The 24,025-nt window shown below is 38.2% G+C and overlaps 1 protein-coding gene across 1 annotated transcript in view; it reads right to left on the reverse strand.

Annotated features, from left to right (window-relative positions):
- Positions 1-2,211: 2,211 nt before the first annotated feature.
- The window catches only part of LOC139734118 (AP-1 complex subunit gamma-1-like), a 55,308-nt gene continuing 33,494 nt past the window's right edge, over positions 2,212-24,025 (reverse strand). Inside the window, exons 8-20 of the mRNA XM_071644934.1 lie at positions 22,629-22,634; positions 20,516-20,611; positions 19,734-19,969; positions 18,725-18,838; positions 18,201-18,341; positions 17,127-17,304; positions 12,043-12,132; positions 8,498-8,625; positions 7,601-7,705; positions 6,894-7,026; positions 6,202-6,526; positions 5,467-5,630; positions 2,212-5,078 (exon numbers count right to left, since the gene is read on the reverse strand). Of these exons, the coding sequence (XP_071501035.1) occupies positions 4,875-5,078; positions 5,467-5,630; positions 6,202-6,526; positions 6,894-7,026; positions 7,601-7,705; positions 8,498-8,625; positions 12,043-12,132; positions 17,127-17,304; positions 18,201-18,341; positions 18,725-18,838; positions 19,734-19,969; positions 20,516-20,611; positions 22,629-22,634 (1,920 nt within the window). The 3' untranslated portion in view covers positions 2,212-4,874. The remainder of the gene's footprint in view (positions 5,079-5,466; positions 5,631-6,201; positions 6,527-6,893; positions 7,027-7,600; positions 7,706-8,497; positions 8,626-12,042; positions 12,133-17,126; positions 17,305-18,200; positions 18,342-18,724; positions 18,839-19,733; positions 19,970-20,515; positions 20,612-22,628; positions 22,635-24,025) is intronic.

The following is a 24,025-nucleotide window of genomic DNA, read 5'->3' on the forward strand; positions in this document are numbered from 1 at the left end:
TTCATTCCTTGAAATCACATGTTCTTTGTTTACAAGTGCCATTTTCATTCCCTAGTCTCCGAGCCAACTTCTGCAAAGATGATCAGTCACACCATCTGCCCAAGACTTATTAAATACACATTTCCCCTCCTACGTATCTTTCCTGTCCTTGTATGCACTTTGTATTCTAGTTGGCTTGTAACGAATGAGCATGCCTGCTTTTGGGTCATGCAAGAAAGGAATAAATTAGAAGTATAATTTGTCAATTTAACATACAGAAAGAAAGTCATAGTGTCAGTCATAAATAAAGAATGCTGTAAATGTCACTCTAGTTTACTAATGGAGTATGATGTGAATCATGTTGTGGACATACCAAGAAATAATCCTTTTGGCAGCTGGATTATAAGAAGTGGGAGATATCTCCCAACAAACACTACTATGCAATGTTGAATGAAATTTTGTTGGTCACCTCCTATTAACCCTATGAGGACGAGTCCCGAGTATACTCGGGCAGGTATCTATTGGAAATGCGTGTTGTAGCAAAATCAGGCCGTCCTCAACAGGTTAAAGACTTAGAGGCAACATTCCAAGGGTGCCACAATGAATGCTCTAGTTAATGTACTGAAGAATTATTTGTGGTGTGGAGAAATACATCCCAACATGAGATCCATACACTAATCACTGATGAACAAATGGCGATGACAGTTCCACATACTGTCAAAGTGGGAACTTCATGGTGTGGAAATTTGTGTGCATTTCGCGTGAAGTGCAACTAGCGTGAACATTTTTGCGTCCTATATGTAATACTAGTACATATTTTGATATTCTGTGGAATTAAAACTTGCAAAATTCACCTTACCCCGCCGAGGTAAAATAAATCACTCGAGCGAAAATGTCCACTTTGACAGTAAATAGAGAGGAGACGTGGGGGATTCACATAAACAACCAGCCCACTTCCAATACTTCTCTGGTCCATTTCTAGGCCTCCTTGTCATGCTCAAAGCCACACCGTGCACCATATTTACCCTATACATGAAACCAGAACTTGGTACTCTTTAATAACACACCTGTTGTTGTAAGAGGAGGGACTGGGGAAGGTACAGATCTAGTATTTGACTCTTACTGTGTGACTGGAGACAAAAACTGTTTCTATAGTTTAATTCTGTGATTCATCAACTACTACATCAGTATGAAAAATGGCAGTGTGTGCTGCTAATATGAACAATAGGCTCGAGAATTGCAAAAGTGCTGAAGAGTCAAGGCAAAACACATCTAGGGACAAAATTCAGTCCATCTAAGATCATCTACATCTCTGAAGACACAGCAGTAACATACTACAGCTGCATATAATGTAAAAAGACACAAACAAAAATACCTATTTCGATTTTGAGCCCGGACAAAGGGACTGCCTGCTTGTCTCCTCTCAGTTTAGATCAAGGGATGCCATTTACTGATTTCATATCAGATATTTTTTTTTTCAAAACTAAAGGAAAAGGACAGCTCATGACAAGTGTGCAATATATAGCTCTGAACTTTGCATAAAGGTGTTGTCCTAATAGTCTTTAAGCAAGGATTTCTCACTTAATGCAAGGGTGGATGACCTCTGATAAATGAGACTTGTATTCCACGAACTTGGTGTATCGTCTATAGTACTTGGGAATGCCTTTAACTGGTAGTCCATTTCTGATAGCACAAATCCATAAATGAAGTACGAAAGAAAGATGCACATTCAACATTTCATCTTATGCTTAATTGTGACCATTGCAGTGCAAGAAACATAATACTGTAAAAGTGAAAATTTCTGCAGTGTGGAAATTTTTGCGCATTTCGCACAACCAAAAACTAGTGCGAAAATGAAAGCATGCAAATATTTTTGCCTGCTATATGTACCATTATGTAATACCTTGATTTTGCGGGTATAAAAAATTCATATTACTCAGTAGAGCATGAAAAATTACTTGTGCGAAAATATTCACTTTTACAGTACCTGGTAATGATTTCTTTCATTTTAGTTCACCCTGATGATAATCATACATAGTCCAATTGTCTATAAAGACCACTCCCAGGAATATAACATAAGTGGTCTTTATAGACAGGTAAAATCAATTTACAGGACAAAATCACACACACAGAGCACTGAAGGCAATCAAATTCAGTTCTGCTTTGAAACCAGCTAGTCCTTATGTAAGAGAGATTGGTAAGAAAGCTTGATTACACAATGTGTACTTCAAAAGAGCGTTTGGCAGCAGAATGCATATGTGTATTATCTTCACGGAATGAGTCAAATCACAAGATAAAACCATAGCACAGACTCGTCATGCATATGCCAACCAATGTCTTTGTCATAGGCTTCACTGTTACCAGTGTACAAGAAATACAGGGCTTAATACAATGCAGAGTAAAGGGGTAAAAAGAAATGGATGCAAATGCTTGCTTAGCAATGTATCGCAGTGAAAAAAAAAGAAAGAAAGAAAGGTTGTTTTCTGGGTCAATATGAAATCATTATGTGTTTCAAGTTACACATCACATAATGAACTATACAAGAATGATATAAGTTTCTCTCTATATATAAACACAAATAAGTTTTCTGCAACATCCGATGAATACGAAAAAGGTACAAAATAATACAGTGACCTCACTAAGCACTGCCGAGAGTAATAGAGAGCAAGATTACGGTATAGAAACTAATACAAAAGAGAACAAGACAACATCCTACAATAACTGAAGTGCAATTTTCATATAGAGTGACAAGAGCATTTCAGAGTTTTCATTCCACTCCAAGCAAAATTCTATTTTCTCCTATTTTTTCTCTGTCTTTCCCTTTAAGATTTCTTCTTCATCTCACCATGGAATGTTTAATTATTAATAGGCCAGAGAAATCGAGGAAACCATTAAAAGCCTAAAATACAAATACCTACTCCTGCCGCTAAATGACACTATATGTCCTGAACTTGAGATACTACATAAAATGGGATCAGCTATAAGTTAAAACACTTGCGTCCTGCATTTATCTCTTATTAGTAATGTTTTTCCTATGTTAGTGGCAAATAGCAGTATGTACTTTATGTGTGAAGGTGGTGATCGTCAAACTCTTCATCCCTTTTTGTTTTAAACCTGGCCTATACAATAGTAGTGCTGGTTTGTAATCTCCAGTTTCACTGTCTAGGGCCAAACAGAAAGTTAACAATTCCAACCTGCTACAAATAAACTAATGCGCATGATGACATTTAGACAAATTGTGCATTATTCTCTGGATACTCAACAAAGTTTTCTCCAAAGAGCACATATTTGTGCGCTCTCCAACATTCCATCATTCAGTATAAAGAAATCTCATTGCATTCTGCAAAATGAACACTTTTGTATCTGACAGCCATGTATTGTACATGCCTTAAGATTGCCAAAAAGGCAGTCAGCCCATGTGACCTGTATTTGAATGCATGAGAATTTCTCTCCCTCTCTCTCTCTCTCTGGGTGGTGAAATCTGACCAGTCTTGACCGTTTCTGACATCACTCTTTTGACCATTGGTCATGCCACTACCGGACATCAGCAATCAATTGTCCAATCTCACACTGCGGGCAGTTAGTAGCTGCAGACATCTAATCATTTCTCACTCGTCACCCATCCCTTTCAAACTCCAGAAGCATTCTTTGATTATCCAATAATTGGGTTTGGTTTCAAGACTATCATGAAGACCTGGGACCTGTTATAAGATCCTCTTCACCTACACTCAATACCATTCCTACCCCTGAATCCAATCCACCCATTCCCTCTCGGCTCTTCATGAAGGTACCAATGGGACATAAGATGGTGTCACTTAAGTTAATCTGAATAAATAAGACTACCAGAACTAAGATTAAAGGGACACGACATATCTGATAAAACTAATGCACTTCTCCCATTAAAGGGACTAGATGGTATGACTGCACTAAACAGGTCAGTTCTTGTGAAGATGGTCAATCCTCAGTGCAAATGGAGTAGAGACTATAATCAAGACAACTGAATTGAGCACAAGCTGAGCCTGCTACTGAGTCTGTCCAATGTCTACATACTTGCACAGTGCGGCAGTATTCGACTTCAGTTTGTTCTATTACAATAATCCTGTGATTTCCATCAGGTCATTGCTACAGAAAAAGAAGAAATGATGAATTTGGGACTGCTGTCTGAAATATAGCTCTGGACACTTCTCATGACCTCAGAATGCACTTTTTCACTATTGTGGCGCAGTGCATATCAAAATATTCTTCATCATGATTAGATTCAATGTTAAGATCGATGCCCTAGGTATGAAAGAAGCATATGGCCCACATCATAAATGAAAAAGCAGTTTGGTAATGCTCATTTTCAGAAACTTGTGAAGTTTAGGGGAGACTAAAAGAACCCCCTAATGGGGAGAAGTCGAATTGATCTATGGTTGAAGGCAGGAGAGAACAGCCAGTCCTAGGAATGTCTCATATTTGGACGACATTCTCCGAAGGATCACTCTAAAAGTACTCACAATACAAATTCACACAAAAAATACCCCCAGGACTCCAACTTTTGCTAACCTTTGACCTTTGCACATTTCTTTCTGAAGACAAGAAACACACTATCTAATATGTGATAAACCCCAATACAGATTAGAATAAAAATCTCATTTCTTTGCCTATCCTCTCTTAACTATCTCTCTCTCTCACACAAACACACACACACTCTCTCTCTCTCACCCGACTTCTCTCTCTGACATTCTCCCACTTCACATAATCTTTCCCTTTATCACAAATTTGTCTCTGTTGCTGTTTTTCAAAAAAGCAGTCTCTCTCGCTCACTTCCTGCTCCTCTTGACATAGAGTTAACATACACAAACAAAAATATAAGGGAATTGATGCGTATCCATGGCGACATGCTATGGCCTGTATCACGTGAAGAGGTTGCCTGGGAGGTTGTTGACCTCGCCTGTGTCGTTGATTAGGCTGCCTTCCGCCACATAGGAGAGCTTGTACTTCATCCTGAGCATGGCGCCGGGGGTTCTGTTGACGACCTTTATCGTCTGGGTCAAGGTGCCCGAGTTGTTGGGTGGGATGACGTCACCAGAGGGCGATAGCATCTGGAGCTCAAATGTCTGGAGGGTTAGGAGAATGAGAAGGCAGCATTGACTAATTTCATACATTCTTCTTCTTCTAACATTTATACACCAATGATCAACATTAACATCTCATTAAAGTAACTCTATTTATGCTTCCCGATAGCTGTTGCAAAGAATAGATCAGTCAGGTACTATCACTGAAATAGAAGTTTACCAATATTCACCATAAATCTATAACCTTTCCACTACCACGTAGGTATGCTCATGCCACATTGTAACCATACGAAGTGATCTTTCAGCAACACAACTTGACATTCAATGATATCAGACTTGTTGTATGAATGGAACTACTTCTCGCTTTGGTCTCTGAGTAAGATTTACCACTGCATTATCTTGTACATCAAACACGCCCCTCAAAGCCTACCTTTGGTACTGCTGCCTGGAATAAGAAGCCAGTGAAAGGAGACGAGGTGCCATTATAAGCTTGAAGAGTGATGTTGACGGCTCCCGACGTGCTGTCTTTCTCAAAGGAGAAGTCAATCTTGAGGCCTCGCCCTTCTACTCCTGTCACTGTTGGGAGCGAGCCACCTGTAGGGTGACAAAAAGCCACTGTCGTTCACCTGAAATCACCATCACTGTCCTTTCATGCTGTTATGTCCACTTCTCACTTCTTTTCACATGAAAAAATGAGTGCTATGAATATTTGGAACAGTCTAGTGTATATAATTTAAGATTGAGGAAAATGCATGTTTGTCAAAAGTGTATCACAATAAAAATCCTTCTCCTCAACCTTTATCATTTCCTTTTAAAAACTTAAATTTCTATTCAACAGGAAAGTTACCCACATAAACATGACTTAAAAATTGTGGTAAGATTTCAGTGTTGCATGGTATGCCTATGTCTCCTGTGAACTCAAATGATAAAATCAATCTAATTGATCTAATATTTCACTTCTTCTTTTGATAGGTCGTAAGCCATAGAAATGGTCCAAAGTAAATACAGCTAGTTTGCTACAAACCAAATTGTCACTTGACAGAGCAAGAGCAGGGTAAAACAGGCAGCCTTTTCTGGAACATACATCAACAAACTACTCTCACCTAGAGGTAGCAGCAGCCCCATGCTCTACTACAAATAATAGGCAACAAACACAAATACTCACCAATGTTGTTCACTGGAGATCCACCGAGTAGGTCATTCTGGCCCATGGCTGGGGTCGGGGCAGCTGGCTGCAGAGACCCAAGTCCATCCATCAGGTTGATGACAGGGTTAGGGGTTGGCTGCATCGTTGAGGCTGGGGCAAGGGATGGAGCGGGAGCACTCAGGTCCAGGTTGCCCAGGAGATCCAGAAGACCATCACCACCGGTGTTGGACACCCCACCACCACCACCAAGATCCCCTTTAATGGGCTGCTGAGGCACGGAGTTTGTGATGATGGGGGAGGAGAATCCACCCCCTCCTCCCAGAAGGTCTACCAGACTGGATCCCTGGTGAACAGGAGGGCAAGAGCATATAGAAATGACTTTAAACTTTGCAAAAAACATTAAAAATGTATCCATGAAAAGTTGAAATGAGCATCTATGGTTTGCAAAAATAAGAGATTAAGGGGAACAGATAAATAATTGCACAAGAATGGAGAACAACATTCAATCTGAAGATCTGCAGCCAACAACAGAAATGCAGAAGGCTCAACTCAGTGTGGCATGTAACAACAACCCATCACAAGGGTTTCCCAAAACATGCTTTTCAATGTAGTGATGACATTAACTCCAACTAGATCTTGGAGGCCCCCCCCCCCCAATTTCCGCACAATATGTCACATCACAAAAAGCTATCGCCACCACTGCAACTCACCTCATCATTAGTAGGTGCTAGACTGGGCCCCGTCCTGTCTGGCTGCTCATCGTCAAAGATGTCTCCATTATTCTGTGGCTGTTCGTCCCTCTTCTCTCGGTCTATGGGTGGCATTCGTTCTAATAATGGTCCACTGGGAGGAAGAAGGTATCACAGGAAAAATAGCAGCACATAGCCTTTTTTAAACCACCACTGCTGTTGTTTGAGGAATGTGTGATCATCAAGGACAACCATTCATTACATACAGGTAGATTAATCATCCCTGTTTGTGGCAGGGTGACTATTTGCGACAGGGGCAGTTTCATTCATCGATAATGTAGCTAAAGAGTGTCGAGTGTGCTTAGTCTCACTTATAGAACAAAAGTGGGAGTTAGTGGCACATGTTATGGGAAGTGAGAGTACTCTAACACCTGACTAGACAGTGTCATCAACGAATGAAACTGCCCCTGCCACAAATAGGTGTACTGGTGCAACTAGGAACAGATACTTGTAGTCTACCATTTTTCTGAATATTCTGAAAATGACAAATTGTAGTTAAGACAGAACTTGACGCTGGAATCGTCAATCTGAAAAGAAAGCTTTATCAGTTGAAGTGAGTGTTTGGCAGCTTGCACAAACCATACATCTTAAGGTCAAAATGAGCTTGAGATAAAAGAGATAAACATACTTCATATCTCCTTTAACTGCTTCAACTACTTAAGACTTACGCTATATGACTGTAGGACTTTGTGAGTGACATGAATTCTACTGATCTCTGCTGTAACTCCATGTCCAGGGACTGTGTATATGGTTTCACTATCTTCTGTATCCTCCTGCATGACAAAAACACAAACATAACACCAAACACTTTTCAAATATCTTCATCACATGACTACAGTAAGAAAAAGACTTCATGGTAAGAAATGACAAAGAAACTACTACAATTGCGGAGAGATAAGAATGCCAAGTGGTTTTCCTTTTACAGGAAAAGACCTCATCATTCTTACTTTGCAAAAGCAAACTTTAACATTTTATTTGAATCCTTCACAAGATTATTGAAGAAGCTGTATGTCGATATACCATGCACTGAAAGAGCCTAATTTTTTTTTTTTGCAAAGTGGGACTTCAAGATAAATTTGTGATCATAAAGTGCAGTATTATCACCCACCTTTTTCATGTACTGAGCCTCAGTACATACACATTCATGGCGCATTCATGCCAAGATTAGAGTTAATATTTGTGCATGTTCTTAAATTCATGTCCAGTACCCTACAAAACTTATCAAAATAAAGCCCTGCAAAATTTATAGCATATAAAGTAGTCACAAATCGTTGTCAGCGATCATTCCTTCACTTGACAGACTGTGTCAGCATAGCCTTTCAATCAAGACCCTTGATGTTTACTTATTACAAGCCAAGGCATTAAAAGCAAAGTTTGGTTTGCATTTTGGGAATAGCACCGAGAGCACTGGATAGAAAATTTCTTATATTTATGTCTTCAAATTCTTTCATCACTTGGTGCAGAATTGGTCAATGGATATCTCTTTGTATTCCACTTGAAAGTATGCAATGGATTGTTGGGATTCAGCACCTGCATGTTTGCTTCATAGCCATGCCATCACTCACTCTTTTGTTTCTGAGAACCTGACGCTGAGTTTGAGGATGGCCAGGAGGGTGTACTCCTTGGTGATCTGGGTGGAGGATGTGGCTTGGATGATGGACTCCAGAAGGTCTAGGACATCATCTTCAGAGGCCTGGGAGGTGAGAAGAAACATGGGTTGGACACTTGGGATGCAGACAGGGTAAGATGGGGGTAAAACATGATGCAATACATGCCCCCTTGGGCCTTAATAGGGTGCTTATCATGATGCAAACACTGGGATAGTGATGATGGGGCAAACAATTGTAATAAAGACAAGATAATATAAACCTGAGAGTGGCTTTGGGGTATCAATCAAATAGCACACTGCTAAACATGGTTGTGGTTATGTCAAGATCCTTTATGTACAGCCATTAGTTAACATTAAAACACTTGTGCTCTGTGCTCTGTTATCAAATTGTGATAGGAGGGGGGAAAGTTCATACACTTCAAGGAATTCATGACAGATATACATTTTTTTTTCCCTCAGGAGAGAAGAAGACATCAAATGGAAAGTCTTCGTGGTGCAAAGGGATGCAAACCAATCATGTATATCTCTAGATAATCTAACTTTCATGATAGTATTTTCAAAATCCACATAACAACATACTATTATCAGATCTTTTACAAATCCTCATCCACACAAGGTGCATCTACTGATATCACCTTAGACAATCATCTGGGTAATTCCATTTAGAAACAGTCCACCATCATATGCATGCGGATCGAGTGAATGCAGCAATATTAGTAGAACACATCAGTGAAAGTTTGTGGAAAATCAAACAATCTGTTCAAAAGTTAAGGATTTTTAAAGTTTCTGCACAGTTACTGCTGGATGAGAAGACTACTACAATGTATGATGTCACATGCATCGAATGATATAAGGAAAATATAAAGAGAATTCCACAAAATTTCATTTCTTGAAAAAAAAAAAAAAAAAGGTACACATTCCCTTGACTCGCTACTGGCATATGTTAGGGGTAATATTATTCCCCCTGCCTACTGAAAGAGGCAAGACAAGTGCTCTTTTATTCAGTGAGAAATACGAAAATATGTTGAATTTTCTTTATATTTTCTTTATATCATTCAACACATGTAACATCACAAGCTGTAGTAGTCTTCTCATCTAGAGATGGTGGCACTGAAACTGCAAAATTTCATAACTTTTGAACGGATTATCCGATTTTCCTCAAACTTTCACCGATGTGTTCTACTAACATTGCTGCATTCTCTCAATCCTTATTTATATGAAGTTGAACTTGTTCTTTAAAATGAGAGGGAAACTTTCCTGTTCACCATGCTGGTTTATATAGATAGACATGAATGGAAACCTCAGGCCACAATTCAAACACTGTGCATTAACCTCTGGGTGATTTTTAAAGACTCAAGCCACACTGCACATGATATGTTACAAGTAAATCTTGTATGGTGTCAACAAATTTATCAAACATTCATTTAAGATACACCAGTGCAAGTGTTAGTTTGATGGATATTTGGGACAATCAAGGTAAGGGGAGGGAACAATTTTCAAGGACATTTGCAGACATTGACTAAACAATTCCTGGAATTGATAATAGCACTGGATTTTCCTTGTTATTGTTAATCAAACATGAAATATAGAACAGACATGGATGTCAGCGATATTAATGTGGCAGACACGGGACACCAAACAAACAATAATCATGTACTTTTCTTGGGCCTTCTTCACGCCTGTAAGTCAATTTCTGTTTAATCAAGATGTGTGAAAGACACATAAGTTAACAAGACTTCATTAATACTTCCCCACACGGTGAACAATAGAATGTTAGGATGTTAGAAGAGACAGAAAACAAAAGTTAAGTTTGACATGATAAAAACACATCAAAGGAAAGTTAGAACAAAGCAAAACAAGTGACCAAGTGGGTCTAGCACTTGCCACTTTTTTTTTAAACACAGCACATAATGCGTAAGACGAGAGAATGTATGTACCGATAAATAGGGCAATTGATTGCAGCTTTGCACAATGGTAGAAAGGAAAATTGGTGCCAAACTGGAGAAAAATCAGTGTAATATATGTTTTGCTTTTTGTTTTTGTTTTTGTTTTTTGCTGCTGAAGAGGCAGAACAGCTTAAAAGTTAGCTTCAACAAAACAACAGCATTTTCCTGACAACACAAACGCGTGTTTCTCGACCCTTTTAATTGTGAGGCCCACTTGGGCTCCTACAAATATTTTCAAGGCCCAGTTAGACTGAATACAAATCTTTTTCATTTTATTTTTGGCCAACATCGTGGCCCTTCGGTTGAGAGGGGCTGATATAAACAAGCCGTTATCCAGGTCAGTGGGTGTTAGGTCTTGTACAAAGGGTGCTAATCTCAGTTAGATAGGATAGGGTGTGACACAATGCCCTGCTGTAACAATTTCTCCTGCATAGGTCCAGGATATGCCAAGAGCAGACTGATAACATGAGAGAGGTATATAGCAGGGAAGTGGAAGATTAGCTCCGAGGGTAGCAGTGAGGGGGTTAGCTTCTAGGATAAGAGACAGCAAGGTGTGTTATAGGTTGTAGCCCTCTCTCACAAACCCTTAAAATCATCAAACTTTCATATGAATTAGAATATGGCAATAGGCGCTAGAATAGTATGTGTTATGTTCTAGATCCATTTCATATACAGTTAAACAATAGAATTTTGACTGCCTACTTAGTTTCACTTAGTTCATTACTCGAAATATAAAGACAAAATTATTATGATTGTATTATGTATTATTGAAGGTTGCATGATTTGAAATTCTTTATTCATGTAAGCATTATATATATTACCTTGTATTACTTTGATATGCATATAAAATTACCTTAATTGAATTGGGATTAACTATCTTGCATACACAAGCATCAGTATGGTCATTTGATCCTTACAATCTATTTGGGTAATCTTTCAAATGAAGCCAATGCACTGCAGCACGACAGAAAATGACTAGCAGTAGACTGCATTTCAACTTGATATCATTTCATCTGAAGCTCATGAAATCCTCCTTCTTCAGTGCCCTTACTCTACCCCCTTCTCCTCTTCCCATGTTTTGTTAGTGAACACTACTGTCTAGGATATTAATGAGATGCTTTTCAAAAATATAATGGAAAATCACATAATGTGGAACTTTTCATCTTTCACTTCAAAAGGAGGGAAACATATTAAGTAAAAAGTCTTAAAGAAAGACTAGGAACATGTGTTTAAAGCTGACAATTCTAGTTGTGTCATAGGTTCTTCAACCTATACCGATAAATGACTATTAAAAATATTTCCTGATGAATTCTTGATCAAGGTTACACTGGCCAATGTACCTAATATTTCTCACTATGTTTTGTGGATCGAGGGCTACTACCTTAGAGGGCTGTGCTACTCTGAACTACAACTGCATTTCTGTTTTTTGCAGATTTCTTTGGGTAACAAAGGTCTGTGCACCAGTACACACCTCCAGTAATGTGTCTGTTTGGCCTGGGTCATAGCGTGGTTTGAGCTGGTCAACGCTGAACTCGGGGAGGTAGTAGGTACGTACCTGGATCGGCTCTTCCTCGTCGACCACCCCAGCGACCAGGAGATCGCCGTACTCCCCAATGCACCAGGCGGACACCTGCGCCAGCGGTTGCTATCGGATGCAAGATGGACGGTACAGACGAAGACATGAGAAGAGAGAAATCAAACCAAAATGATTACTAATTGACTAGAGTCATCACAGTGAGTAAGGAAGGCTTACAATCAAGAACAGACATTTCATCTTACCAATGGAATCAGACACAACACAAGAGTGTAATCCTTATTATCTTGGGCTCAGACTTTACTATACCTGCTCATCATCTCCAATCCCCTTCTCGCAACATTTCACAATTCCATCTCATGTATGAATCTTTGAATATGGATGCTTTCATCGGGCAACTTCAGAATTTTTCTGGCACAGATTAAAATTTCAGGGGTGAGTATGACCCTTGTAATAAATCACATGAACTTCTCCCCATATTTGGTCTAATTATCTACTCCCTAGTCAATGTTCAATGCAAAAGCAAGCTGAAGTTGTTATGTTTTCATAGCTGGCATGCAAAGTCATTCCAGAATTCCTGAGTTTGTTGATGATGTTGCTTCTTCACAGCTCAACAAAAAAAAATTAGTCAATGTATTCATCTGCTGAGAAATGAATATTAAAAAACAAATAAATAAATATAAAAAGTTTTAATCAACCTGTTTCTCTTTGCCAAGAAAGTCATAGACATGCTTTGCATGCATCTTTCCATTGGTTGGAAGTAGTCTGTAAGCACTGTAAAATAACATTCTCATTGGTTGGAAGTAGTCTGTAAGCACTGTAAAATAACATTCTCATTGTTTACCTTATAACTCAATATTCAAAAACCTAAATGCTTTACTTGCAACAAAAATAAGAGAATCCCCATTAGTAACCATTCATCTTCAGTAGCATTAAGGAATGGGTGTATTACAAGAAACATGCCAAACTAAAGAAACAAATGACTTTGTATCCCCCAAAATCAGATAAGAAAACAACTTAAAACCTGGATTCAAAGTCTGCATTTATATCAAGAGACTAAGAAATGGAAAACTGTAGCCAGGAAATGTTTTTTCCACATTAGATCACACTAAATCATTAAATCTATAAAGGAACTGCTTGATTTAGACAATATGTATACACACATATATATGAATGATAGTATTTTGTGATATCAAAACAATGTGGTTAGTGCAAATCAAATCTGCTTTAATAGTATTCAGACTAATGCCTTGAACTTTATGTGTATTGTAGATGACATACTAATTGATTCTCTCAATATTCAGGAATATATTTGTATATTCAACGAATCTTTATAAAAAGCCTAGAAGTTTACTGCAACCCAATCTTAACATGCAAATAAATAAGGTACTGAATGTGTGTTTGTGTGTGTTTGTGTGTGTGTGTGTGTGTGTGTGTGTAAATGTATGTTTAGGTGTACAGTATGAAGGTGTATGATAGTAGTTGAATGTCATGAATTAAATATCAGTACACAATCTCATTTTACATAATTGTTAGACAACTATCATCATACCAGGTATATAATGGTATATGGTGAAATTACAAGAGTTAAGGAAGTCTACAATAAGCCACTTTACAGGCTTTTTCTGTTTTAAGACAGACTAGCAATTTTCAGTTCTCGCAAGAATGAGTAATGTTGCACAAATTTTATCAAAAAATACATCTTCCATTTATCAGGCTTTGTAACACACACACACACAAAATATACACATATCTCTGTTTGCAACTGACAATGCAAAATCCTTGTTAGTACAAACTAACTCAAATTGATATCATGCAAATAACATTAAAACAAGATGCTTCAATAAAACCAAGCTCAAACTCAATACTACATACTTTAGAAGAAGGCACACGCAAAAACCTCACACTATCTTCTTTAAATAATTTCTACTTTGATACCTTTAACTTTGCAATTCAGTATTTAAAGCACGACACACAATACACAGCAGTTTTCCTTTTAGAAGGTTTTACTGCATATAGTATGCAAAAACTGATTTGATTTTCAAAAAATTCATCATTTAATTTAGCATTCAAACTTGGCAATGTCAATTAGCAGGACAAGGATGGTATATTCTAAAGTTTCATTTGACTGCTTGGCAAATCATAGAAGTTGCAGAATGTAAGTATCAACAACAAAGCATGGCACTAACCATACTGAGCAAACAGACATGTAATGAGCTTTAAGAGGAAAGTCTGTTATAAATTATCTACCGACACTCATGGGGCTTCACGTTGTCAGATTCTCTATGACAGTTTAAAAATGATCTTTGAATTTTCCGCCCACATCCATTTGCCTCTCCCCAAGCAATGAGGTTGCTCAGAAGTATTCTCCTCATTCTCTTGTATACTGCTGATTTGAAATGGAGTATAGAGCTTCAGGTGCAATACTTGTCTCGTTAATCTGCTAGAACTCCATGTTATCATTCCCATGCAACTGTGACAAGACTCAAAACCACGAGGCAGCCATGCATGGCCAGGTGGTTTTTGTGGCCCCTGAGGGCGCTGTTCACCATAGCATGCATTGCATTAAAGCAGAGGTGAGGGCAGGGCGCAGGCAGCCATGCACCTACCCTATACTCACTCGGTGAATTTCACGGTATGGCTTAAGGCTAACCCCAGGACAACTCCAGTGCTGTAGCCCATCTACTACCTTGTACTGTTCAGACTAGAAAGTATACGTAGGACACATGTGCATGCACAGGTGTAAAGACAGCTTAAATACATGACAATATCTTACACCTAACACAACATGCAGAGTTTTAATGGTGTTGACTTAATACACTTAACACAGAACAGGTGCATGCACTTGACAACAGTGAATACTTTCAACAGTACAACACTTTGGCATTCTGACAATGGTACATTCCATATAAGAATTTCTTTCAGAGGAAAACACACAAGTAAAGAAAGACACTTCTTTAAGCAAGGTGCCCCTTCTTGACACACAATTCCATTGGCAAGAAGCAAGATATTTCTTATATCATAGGTTTTCACTTGGTCTCTTTTAGAGCTTTTGACTACTTTGAATAGTTTTAGGATGGTAAAAGGATAATCATTCCACCAAGTTTATCCAAATAAAAACAGAAGTAGTGACTGATACTGAGGTAGCTGATCAGATTTTGTTTACCTTATACCAGGTTACCTGCTCAATAAGTGCCAAATCAAACGGTTTTAATTGTTAATGCTATCAGCACTGATGGTTCTCATGACTTACAATAAAGTGGAAAAAAGTACATATCCACCTAAAGGAGTACATGGTGCTACAATTCTAAGCTTTGATATCATAACGTTAGTACAGGAACCATGTCTCATAAGGGGGGGGGGGCATTTTTTTTAGCATCAATGGTATATTGTATCATTCATTAACAAAGTGAATCTTATATGGAGTCAGTTCCCTAGTACAGTGCTCACCGGTTAATCGTAAACCCCACAAAACTTGATGTAACAAAATTTTCACGTTATTTCCACCGTTTAATCAGAACCATTAACCGCTTTATCGGGACAAATCTTGCTGAAACACTTCCATTCCACTTATAAAAATGATAAGTAAATCCTTAGAAATAATTGCACAGATTTAATTTCCTTGGTAGAAAGATCATTTTCTAACCAGTTCTCGATAGATGATGCTGACTGCAATCTAAACATTTGCCGTCAGACAGTGAGACGTAGTGCAGAGGCGGTCATCTTATTGAGCGTCGTCAGCTTCTACTCATGCACTTTAACACTGTACCACCCCTTCAGTGCGATACGGAGAGTCACGTTCCCCACGTGCGGCTCATACTCTCCCCGTTCGTGCATAGCATGCATGCAGTGTGTGTGTTTGCGTGTGAAAGCATAACAAGGGGGCATGAATATGAGAAAAATGTGTTCGTACGATCGCTGCAATCAGTGTCGTCGTAGCGTGCACGTTGCTAACATGTTATGACAGCGTGTGAAAGTTAGCATAGCTGCATCGTGACTTTATGTACTTTGAATTCTAAAAAAGGGTTATTTTGTGGATAAAATGAATGATCAATGAAAGTTTGTTCCGATGACACATTTGCCAAAATTAAAGACTGCTGTCTTTTCTCATCATCATTTTGTGTCTATGTGTCGTAGCTCGTGTGTACTTCTTGCTCTTGTTATCGGCGGGTTTGATAAATGTGCATGGTTTAGTGTAATGCCCACATGCTGGGCTTCATGTTGTGTGGTTTGCATGGGTCAATATAAGCCATCACTTAAGCGGAGCACTGCTTAAACGGGAGAAAAAAACTTGTCTCCCGACCCCTCCTGATTAAGCGGTGAGCACTGTACTTATGTACCATTCATTAGCAAATGAAATATACGAATCATACACTTCTCTACATTTTCTAGTTAAAGCCAGGAAGATAGAACATCAAGACAGAGATAAAGGTGGATACACGTTCGGAGAAAGCTTTCCCACTATCTGAAAGTTAGTGTAGGCAAACATGTTTTGGCCACCTTGGGGGCATTTCATGAAATGTTTTGTCTGACAATTTTGTCGGACAAATTTGCTCTCAGCCAATCAGATGCAAGGATTTCAGCGGCTTACAACAGTTTGTCAGAAAAAGAAAAAGAAATATCTGACATAACGCTTCATAAAATGCCCCCAGGTTTACAAAGTTAAGCATTTTCTATCATTTCCATGAAAAGCCATGAGGTAACAGCATAAAACAAAGATCTAGCCCAAAGGTTTACCACTGTGGTTTCCATTATATGATGCATAGAGACACACTCACAATGACATACAAGGTGTTTTGGATGGTCTACTAGTGGAATATTCAATGGGGAAGAAGCTTGCATGGTATAACGTATTCAAGTTGGATATACTATCGTCTATAATATTTGTGGTATAAATAATCTCCTTTATAAATTATCTACTCATACTTGTCATTAACCCGTTGAGGATGAGTCCTGAGTATACTTGGGCAAGTGTCTGTGGAAAATGCATGTTGTAGCAAAATCAAACCGTCCTCAATGGGTTAAAAAAGAAGATATGAAGCTAAAAATTGGCCAAAGCATGATACTCTGGCTGTAAGAGTTGAGATGATAGCAGACGATCTCACCTGGCTGATGTCCTCCTTGCAGGCCTTGTAGAGTTGCTGAACAGTGTAGGCATGCAACGACGATGTCTCTGAGATCATCTGAATGAGGCTAGCCACCGATTCGTCTGGGACGTTGTTACCGGCCGCCGACAAGACACGCATCATGGTGTCTATGTGCCACCTCTTGTTAGGAGCATACCTAGACAGAAGACATAGGAAAGTATATTATCTTGGACTTTCTGGGCTGTCTTAACCACAACAACTATTCCTAATCACACCTGTGTAAAACATATGGGTTTAAATAAACAGAAAACAGGAAACAATCACATAAAGTAAGCTACTCTTCTTTATAAAAGAACGACAGGTTGAAGACAGAAATACAGACACACAAAAAGAGCATTTAGAATGCAATCCTCGTTTCCAACATATCACCAGTACAGGCATGGATTGATTCAAGTTGGATCCAACCAGAGTTATGTATGTCCATGATTTGTTATAATGGCTACTACTAAAATACTGAATAATTGCTCCTTATTTATGTTGATGGGGGGCAATTTGTGAACCAGTTTCAAGGCATGGCTTTGCCACTTAACACACAATAAACTGACATATGTTCCTACAAAATAAATCTCAATGAATGAAATCAACATACAGGATGAGCAGTCGAAGGGAGATCATACTTTCACTAAAATTACATTTCTGCTTTACATTTCTTGATGCAATCTACATCACTCTGAGTTGGGCCACGTCTTACCCCTGGAGGTAGCACCACACTCAAAAGTCTTTAAAATCTACCCAAAGTTCATCTGAAGGTAGCAATCAATGCTAAAACTACCAAAGTCCTTTGCCAAGTACAAACAAATGAAAGTATACCTCAATAAAACCTTCTTTTGCTCTTTCTTTCCTCCAGTGTTTGATGCATCTTCTCTCTACTTCACAATGATAAAGCCTAGTCATCAAGTGCTTCTTGCTCACCATAAATTGACTATTGTGACATGTCTATGAAATGAGTGCAATAAGGAATGTGACGATACTGTGAGAAGCAAAGAGTGTCTGAGACGGTGGTATAACTCAAGAGGACTTGGAAGACTTTACTTTTCACATGCGAGGAAGATGTTGGATGAGGTGTAGGACTTGAACTCTGGGTCAGCTCGGTCCAAGAAAAAGATGAGTTCCTTGACCATCGTCCTGATGTTGGAGCTATTGATGAGGGCAAAGCAAAGTTCTACTGCTCTCCTGGAATCAAACACACATGCATTCAAGAAAGGTTAGAGTCTGGAACACCTAAGTCTAATTTTTTCTTGTAGTAGTTGGTCACACCATCAAAATGTTCTTGCTGTATGTCATTGTTTAATATAATCTTACTTTCATGTTTCTGGCCAAGACACAAATCCTGACATTACATCCAGTTTTTAGAATCAAATAAATTTAAAAATATACCACAGTTTGGTCATCTTAAAGGAGACTTGATGATTTTTCTTTTTCTGTCTCTGTTCTGATATGTAGCTGTATTGAGGCAGCACCTTCATGCTTGAAGAATTATATTCACACAAATAGCCTGCCACTTCTCAAGCAAACTTGAAGAGTATACATAATGAGTGTTTAGGGTAAGATCTTACTTTTGGATGGAGATATCTGGATCTTTTAAACAATCCACAATTGTGCTTCTATGCCTCTGGACTGCATTCATGTCTGCTAGCACTGTTTTCAGCAATGTATTCAGAGCAACATATCTGGAAAGAAATGCACATAAACAAAAAAAAACATGACAACACATAACCATGCCAGTAACATCATCATTATACCCTCATCACATATAAGGTTGCCATTGTATACTGATAATAGCTGCATCTTCTTCTCTTCTGCTTTATTTAAAATTACTATATCAATCCTTACTGCAATCACGTCACATAAACCCCTCTTATCTGAAAGCACAGAGGTTCACAAACATCTTTACCAAACCTCCTACATTTACAGAGAATAATTAGTTCAATTTTTTACTCAGGAGGTCCATACCTTTGTGCAAAGACTGATGTACATATAGGTATTACCTACTCTTATCTTCTGAAAGTTCATTTTGGGAAAAAAAATCTGGAAAGATTCTCGTATTTACCAGCACAAGATGGCAGATTGTCATTTTAGACACAAAATAACATATTAAGCACATATAAAAATGAATCCCACAAAACATTTATAATACAAATTTGTCTATACTTATGACATTTAGGATTACAGGAACTCCAAACCTCAGAGCAAATTCTATCAAATCTTTGGAAAAGTACCTGATCCTGAAATTATGGTCAACCATTAATTATAAGCAAAGATGATACTCTTATTCTATTTCAACAAAGTTAACTTATTGCTTAGAGTGGTTTTTATATACTGTATATGCTGAATATTTCGCGAGGTTTTTATTTTCGCGAATTTCGCGAGTTAGCTGCTATTTGCAAAATCAAAGACACGCGAAAATATTTACTCTGATCCCGATATGAATGTGACATATGCGTATACATTTCTCCGTTCAGTACAGGACTCCATGATCGTCGGGAAGTCTCGATTCGCGAAAATTTAGACTTGCTAAATATATGGCGTATACAGTACCCATCTGTCTCATTGTATATTTCTCACCTGATGTTTTTGTCTGTGTTCAGGAGGAACCTGCCAAGGATGTTGATGGCCAGGACACGAAGTCCACTCTCCGACTTGATGTCCATGATGGTCAGAACCGTCTCATAGAGGATGGCGTTGCCAACATTCTTGCTGGTCTCTGTGTTGGTGGCTACCTGGGCCAGGATATCGTTCATGGCTTCACTGCAGTCTGCATCGCCCCGCCCTAGAATCCTAAGCAGTCGTAGGATCTTCACCTGGAGTGGTGGGAGGGTGCAGTGATGAGGATGATGGGGGGGGGGGGGGTGGGCAAGGGGGAGGGGAAAGGGGAAGAGTGGAAGAAGAGGGGATGAGAGTGAATAGGGTATGGTACGAGAAAATGGAGCAGGAGAGGGGCAAAATCAATGGAGGGGAAAGACGATGGATTTGTATGATTGGGAAAAATCAGAATGAAATAGGAGGGTGAAGGAAGATGACATAAACAGGTGTGTTCGGTAAATGTTTACATGCTTAACACATCCAAGTCCCTTGAGGTATATTGAAAGTCTAGAGAAATCAAAGAACCCCCCTAAAATCTTTCCAGGCTTCAAACACGTGTATAATCAGTTCAAAGAAATCAAAATTTGCAATACTGATATTTTTTGTGTGATTGGGACAATATTTTGCATTTTAATAAACCTTCCTTTGAGAAAAAAAAAATACACTGACGTTTTCACAGTTGTCATGGCAAAGTTTACAGGAGGGTTGATGATTATTTTAGTGTTTGCCTAAATGGTCTGCTTATCACTCTCATATATACTTACTTGTAAAAATGGGTCACTGACTCCCGACACATCATGCTCTGGTGAGTAGCCAGACATTATCAAGTTCTTCAGTATCCGTACCAGGTTGGGCACCAACTGAAAATGCACAGAACACATTGTCACTCACAATCAGTCTTCTTGAGCATTTACAGAAACTTCCCATGCCAGATGGATGAAATTAAATTGCATCTTCCACCATGGCCTATCCTCAATCATCATATATTCAGAAGTTCATGCACTGGAAGAAGCCTATACTTCTTTGGTGGCAACAGTAATGAGTACAAATTATGCTGGGGAATTATTCAGGTCAACCTGAGGGTCACTGCGAACAAACTAGCCTGGACAAGTTATGGAAATAAAATGTAATCAATTTTCATGCACTGCAACAATACACTATGAAAACAAGAGTTATCTTGAGACCTGAAAACTCAGCAGAGTATTCCCACAAGCAATAAATACATTTTAATAAATGCAAAATTCAAACATATGCAATGTTACTGGGTACAAAGCAGCTCTCGAGAGCATATATTTCATTATTATTATTCTTTCTCTTTTTTTAATAGAGAAAGAGAGAAAGAGAGAGGAAGTGTCCACACACACACACACACACACACACAAATGGGACATCACGGCTACAAAATACAAGGAAACACTTCTTGGGTACTAAGGTCAGGAAGCTACTAGTACACCATCCTAGCAAGATTCAGGGCATGGGTAAAGACTCGGGAAATGTCTTGTAGTTAAATTAAGGATTTCCAGTTTAATGGACACATACTTAACTTATAATCTTAAAAAAAAAGTTAACTGTATGACACATGCAGCTTTTAGTTGGCCTGGATTTCTTAGTGGACAATGGTGGATTTCGGTAAAAATTCATTTCTGCTTTGTAATGCACTTATTGTTTCAAGATTCTTATTTAAAATGAGAAATCAGAGACCCAATATACTGTAAAGCTGCAGTTAATACAGAAAATGGTCATGACCTGTAGGTTTAAGTAATATCAAGGAATAGTGCAAGAGCTTAAAATCAACATCACAATATACTTTGCATTTATATGAATTATGAACAACACAAAACGTGCCCCACATAAAATGTACTTTAAATACAACACAAGTAGCTCAGGAATTTACGAATACAGGAGAGACACCTTCCTCATATACTGGGGGAAAAAAGCAGCATTGAATCATGAAGGAATATTACGTTAAATAATGTTTTTAAATGTAAAGGGAAAATCACTTAACAACAATACAAACATGTAAGTATGATGTGCTGCAGAGGAAAAAGTGCAAATTTGATGGGGAAAAACATACCAAAGTTCCTGCATACAGATTTCATATGTCTGAATTAAGCACATTTCTAACACAGAATAAGCAAAATTCCCATAGACAACATCTTTGCACAGACAAATGGAAGGTATTATATAAAGACAGAGCATGCTATCGATGATGATTTTCTAAACTTTACGACAAAAATTAACTTTTAAAGTTCACTAGGTGATCTAAAGCACAAATCATGCAAATGTTTGAAGTTTGTCCCAAAGAGGACATGGTATAACACTATCTCTAGTCAAGAAAAACAGAATATGATGGGAGGAAAAAAAACAATGGTACTGTTGTGTTCACTAACATGACTACCAGGAAACAAACAATAAGACAGGCACAGCCATAAATAAGTACATCAACAAACATATCTGAACATAGAAGGGATGGTCACTGAGCAAGTTTGGAAGAATGCTGTTGATAATACAGCAAAAAGATAATACGCAAAAAGAAAATATATGGGGCTGAGTCAAATATTACTTCTCTCTTTGTGACATGAACATAGGCAGAAGTAGAAGGTGAGCAGATTTGAACAGAGCTTTAGTGAATGTGAGACTAAACATGTATTTCTTGTGATTTTGATCTACAATTGTAGAGTACTTAGATGCCTTGAGGGAGGAGATATGTATTCTCACTGTATGTACTGATGTGTTTGTCTCTTTTTTGAGTTAACTAATTAAATGTACTGACTCAGCCCCAGGAACATATAGTAAGACAAAGGGAGAGTAGATGGGAACTGGGTTACAATATACAAAATTTGCAAATGGGTCCAATGGAATGATTAAACAACATACCTCCAACTGTGATTGGCATTGATGAGAATGAGACAAGAAGTGGAAATATAGGGGAAAACTCAATCTAATGTATCAAACAGTGTAACAACACTTACTACATGAATGAAAGTGTGAAAAATGTATACTGCAAAGTTTATAGTAAACAGTGCACTAAGGTTTCTTGTATATACAGTACACCCTAACTTTGAAAGTCTGCAAAAACAAAAAAGCACAAATGATAATACAAATTTCGACTAAAATTTGTGTTTTAGATGATGGAAGTACTCCTACTGTATGCCAAACTGTGCTAATTTTCCAAAATGCTTCCCTTTGTTTTCTACTATAAGTGAGAAGGGGTTACTTTCATCACTGAAATGTGGAGGCCCAAGATGCAAGTACGGTGATGGTTCCCATGACACTATGGACATGATTATACATTTGAATCTGAATCATATGCTACTAATCATTCCAGCCCCATTTTCACAACAGCCTTTGGCAAAATTCTTCACCGCAACTGCCAAATTCAAGATGAAACAATAGCAGTAGTATTGATTGATTCGCTGAATTGTAAATGCAGCATTATGAAATTTCAAATCAATATCTCTTACATTTCTTAAACACAATCATACATGTACATGCAATACTAGCACTGCACTGACTTCCTAAGAAAGGATTTACATGTCCGTACATCAGGCTTGGCAAACCAACCACTGCCAAGATTTTCTTGTACCTGTCAGTAAGGTGCATCCCCAACTTTTGACATTTTTCATGATGAAAAAAAAAAGTGCACTGTATACAAAAAACTTTATGGTAATGAGACACTTTCTGTAATGAAATGTGAAACAGACAATGGTTAGCCAAGTGTAGCACATTCCTACGTTTCTACATCTGTGCCACTAGATAGCCATAGTAAACACTGGCACACTGGCATTTTAAAAGTGTTAAGGAACAGCTGAGAACAGTGACTCGTTTGATTCATTCTGTGTATAAACACATTTACAACTCCTGAGTGAGAAATGTCTATCATTGTGTTAGCTCTATCACAAGAATCTCATATCTTCTTTATCCTATATCATCTATTAAAAACAACAGTGCATTTGACTTCTGTTCAATTTTATTTCACTGTGTTTGAATGTAAATGCCATCTGGTATAAAGAGATGTTGAAATATCACTGCAACACTTCAAGCACATTATCAATGCAATGGATATGAACCAATCCATGTCTATCCTTTAATACTTATTATTTCCATGCAAATTTAATAACATGTCATATACTCTCTTGCATTTATTCATGTTTTTGGTTAGAGTGATCGGCGATATGCAAGATCACAGAGCTAAGGCACTTGAATAGCAGACATTGACGAAGGCAGGTTGACATACACAGTGAGCTGTGATAGCCGCCACTACTAACCCACTA

Source organism: Diadema antillarum, unplaced genomic scaffold (genome assembly GCF_040938485.1).
Source record: "Diadema antillarum isolate AM-2024a unplaced genomic scaffold, OU_Dant_1.0 seq00000511_RagTag, whole genome shotgun sequence".
Classification (NCBI taxonomy): Eukaryota; Metazoa; Echinodermata; class Echinoidea; order Diadematoida; family Diadematidae; genus Diadema; species Diadema antillarum.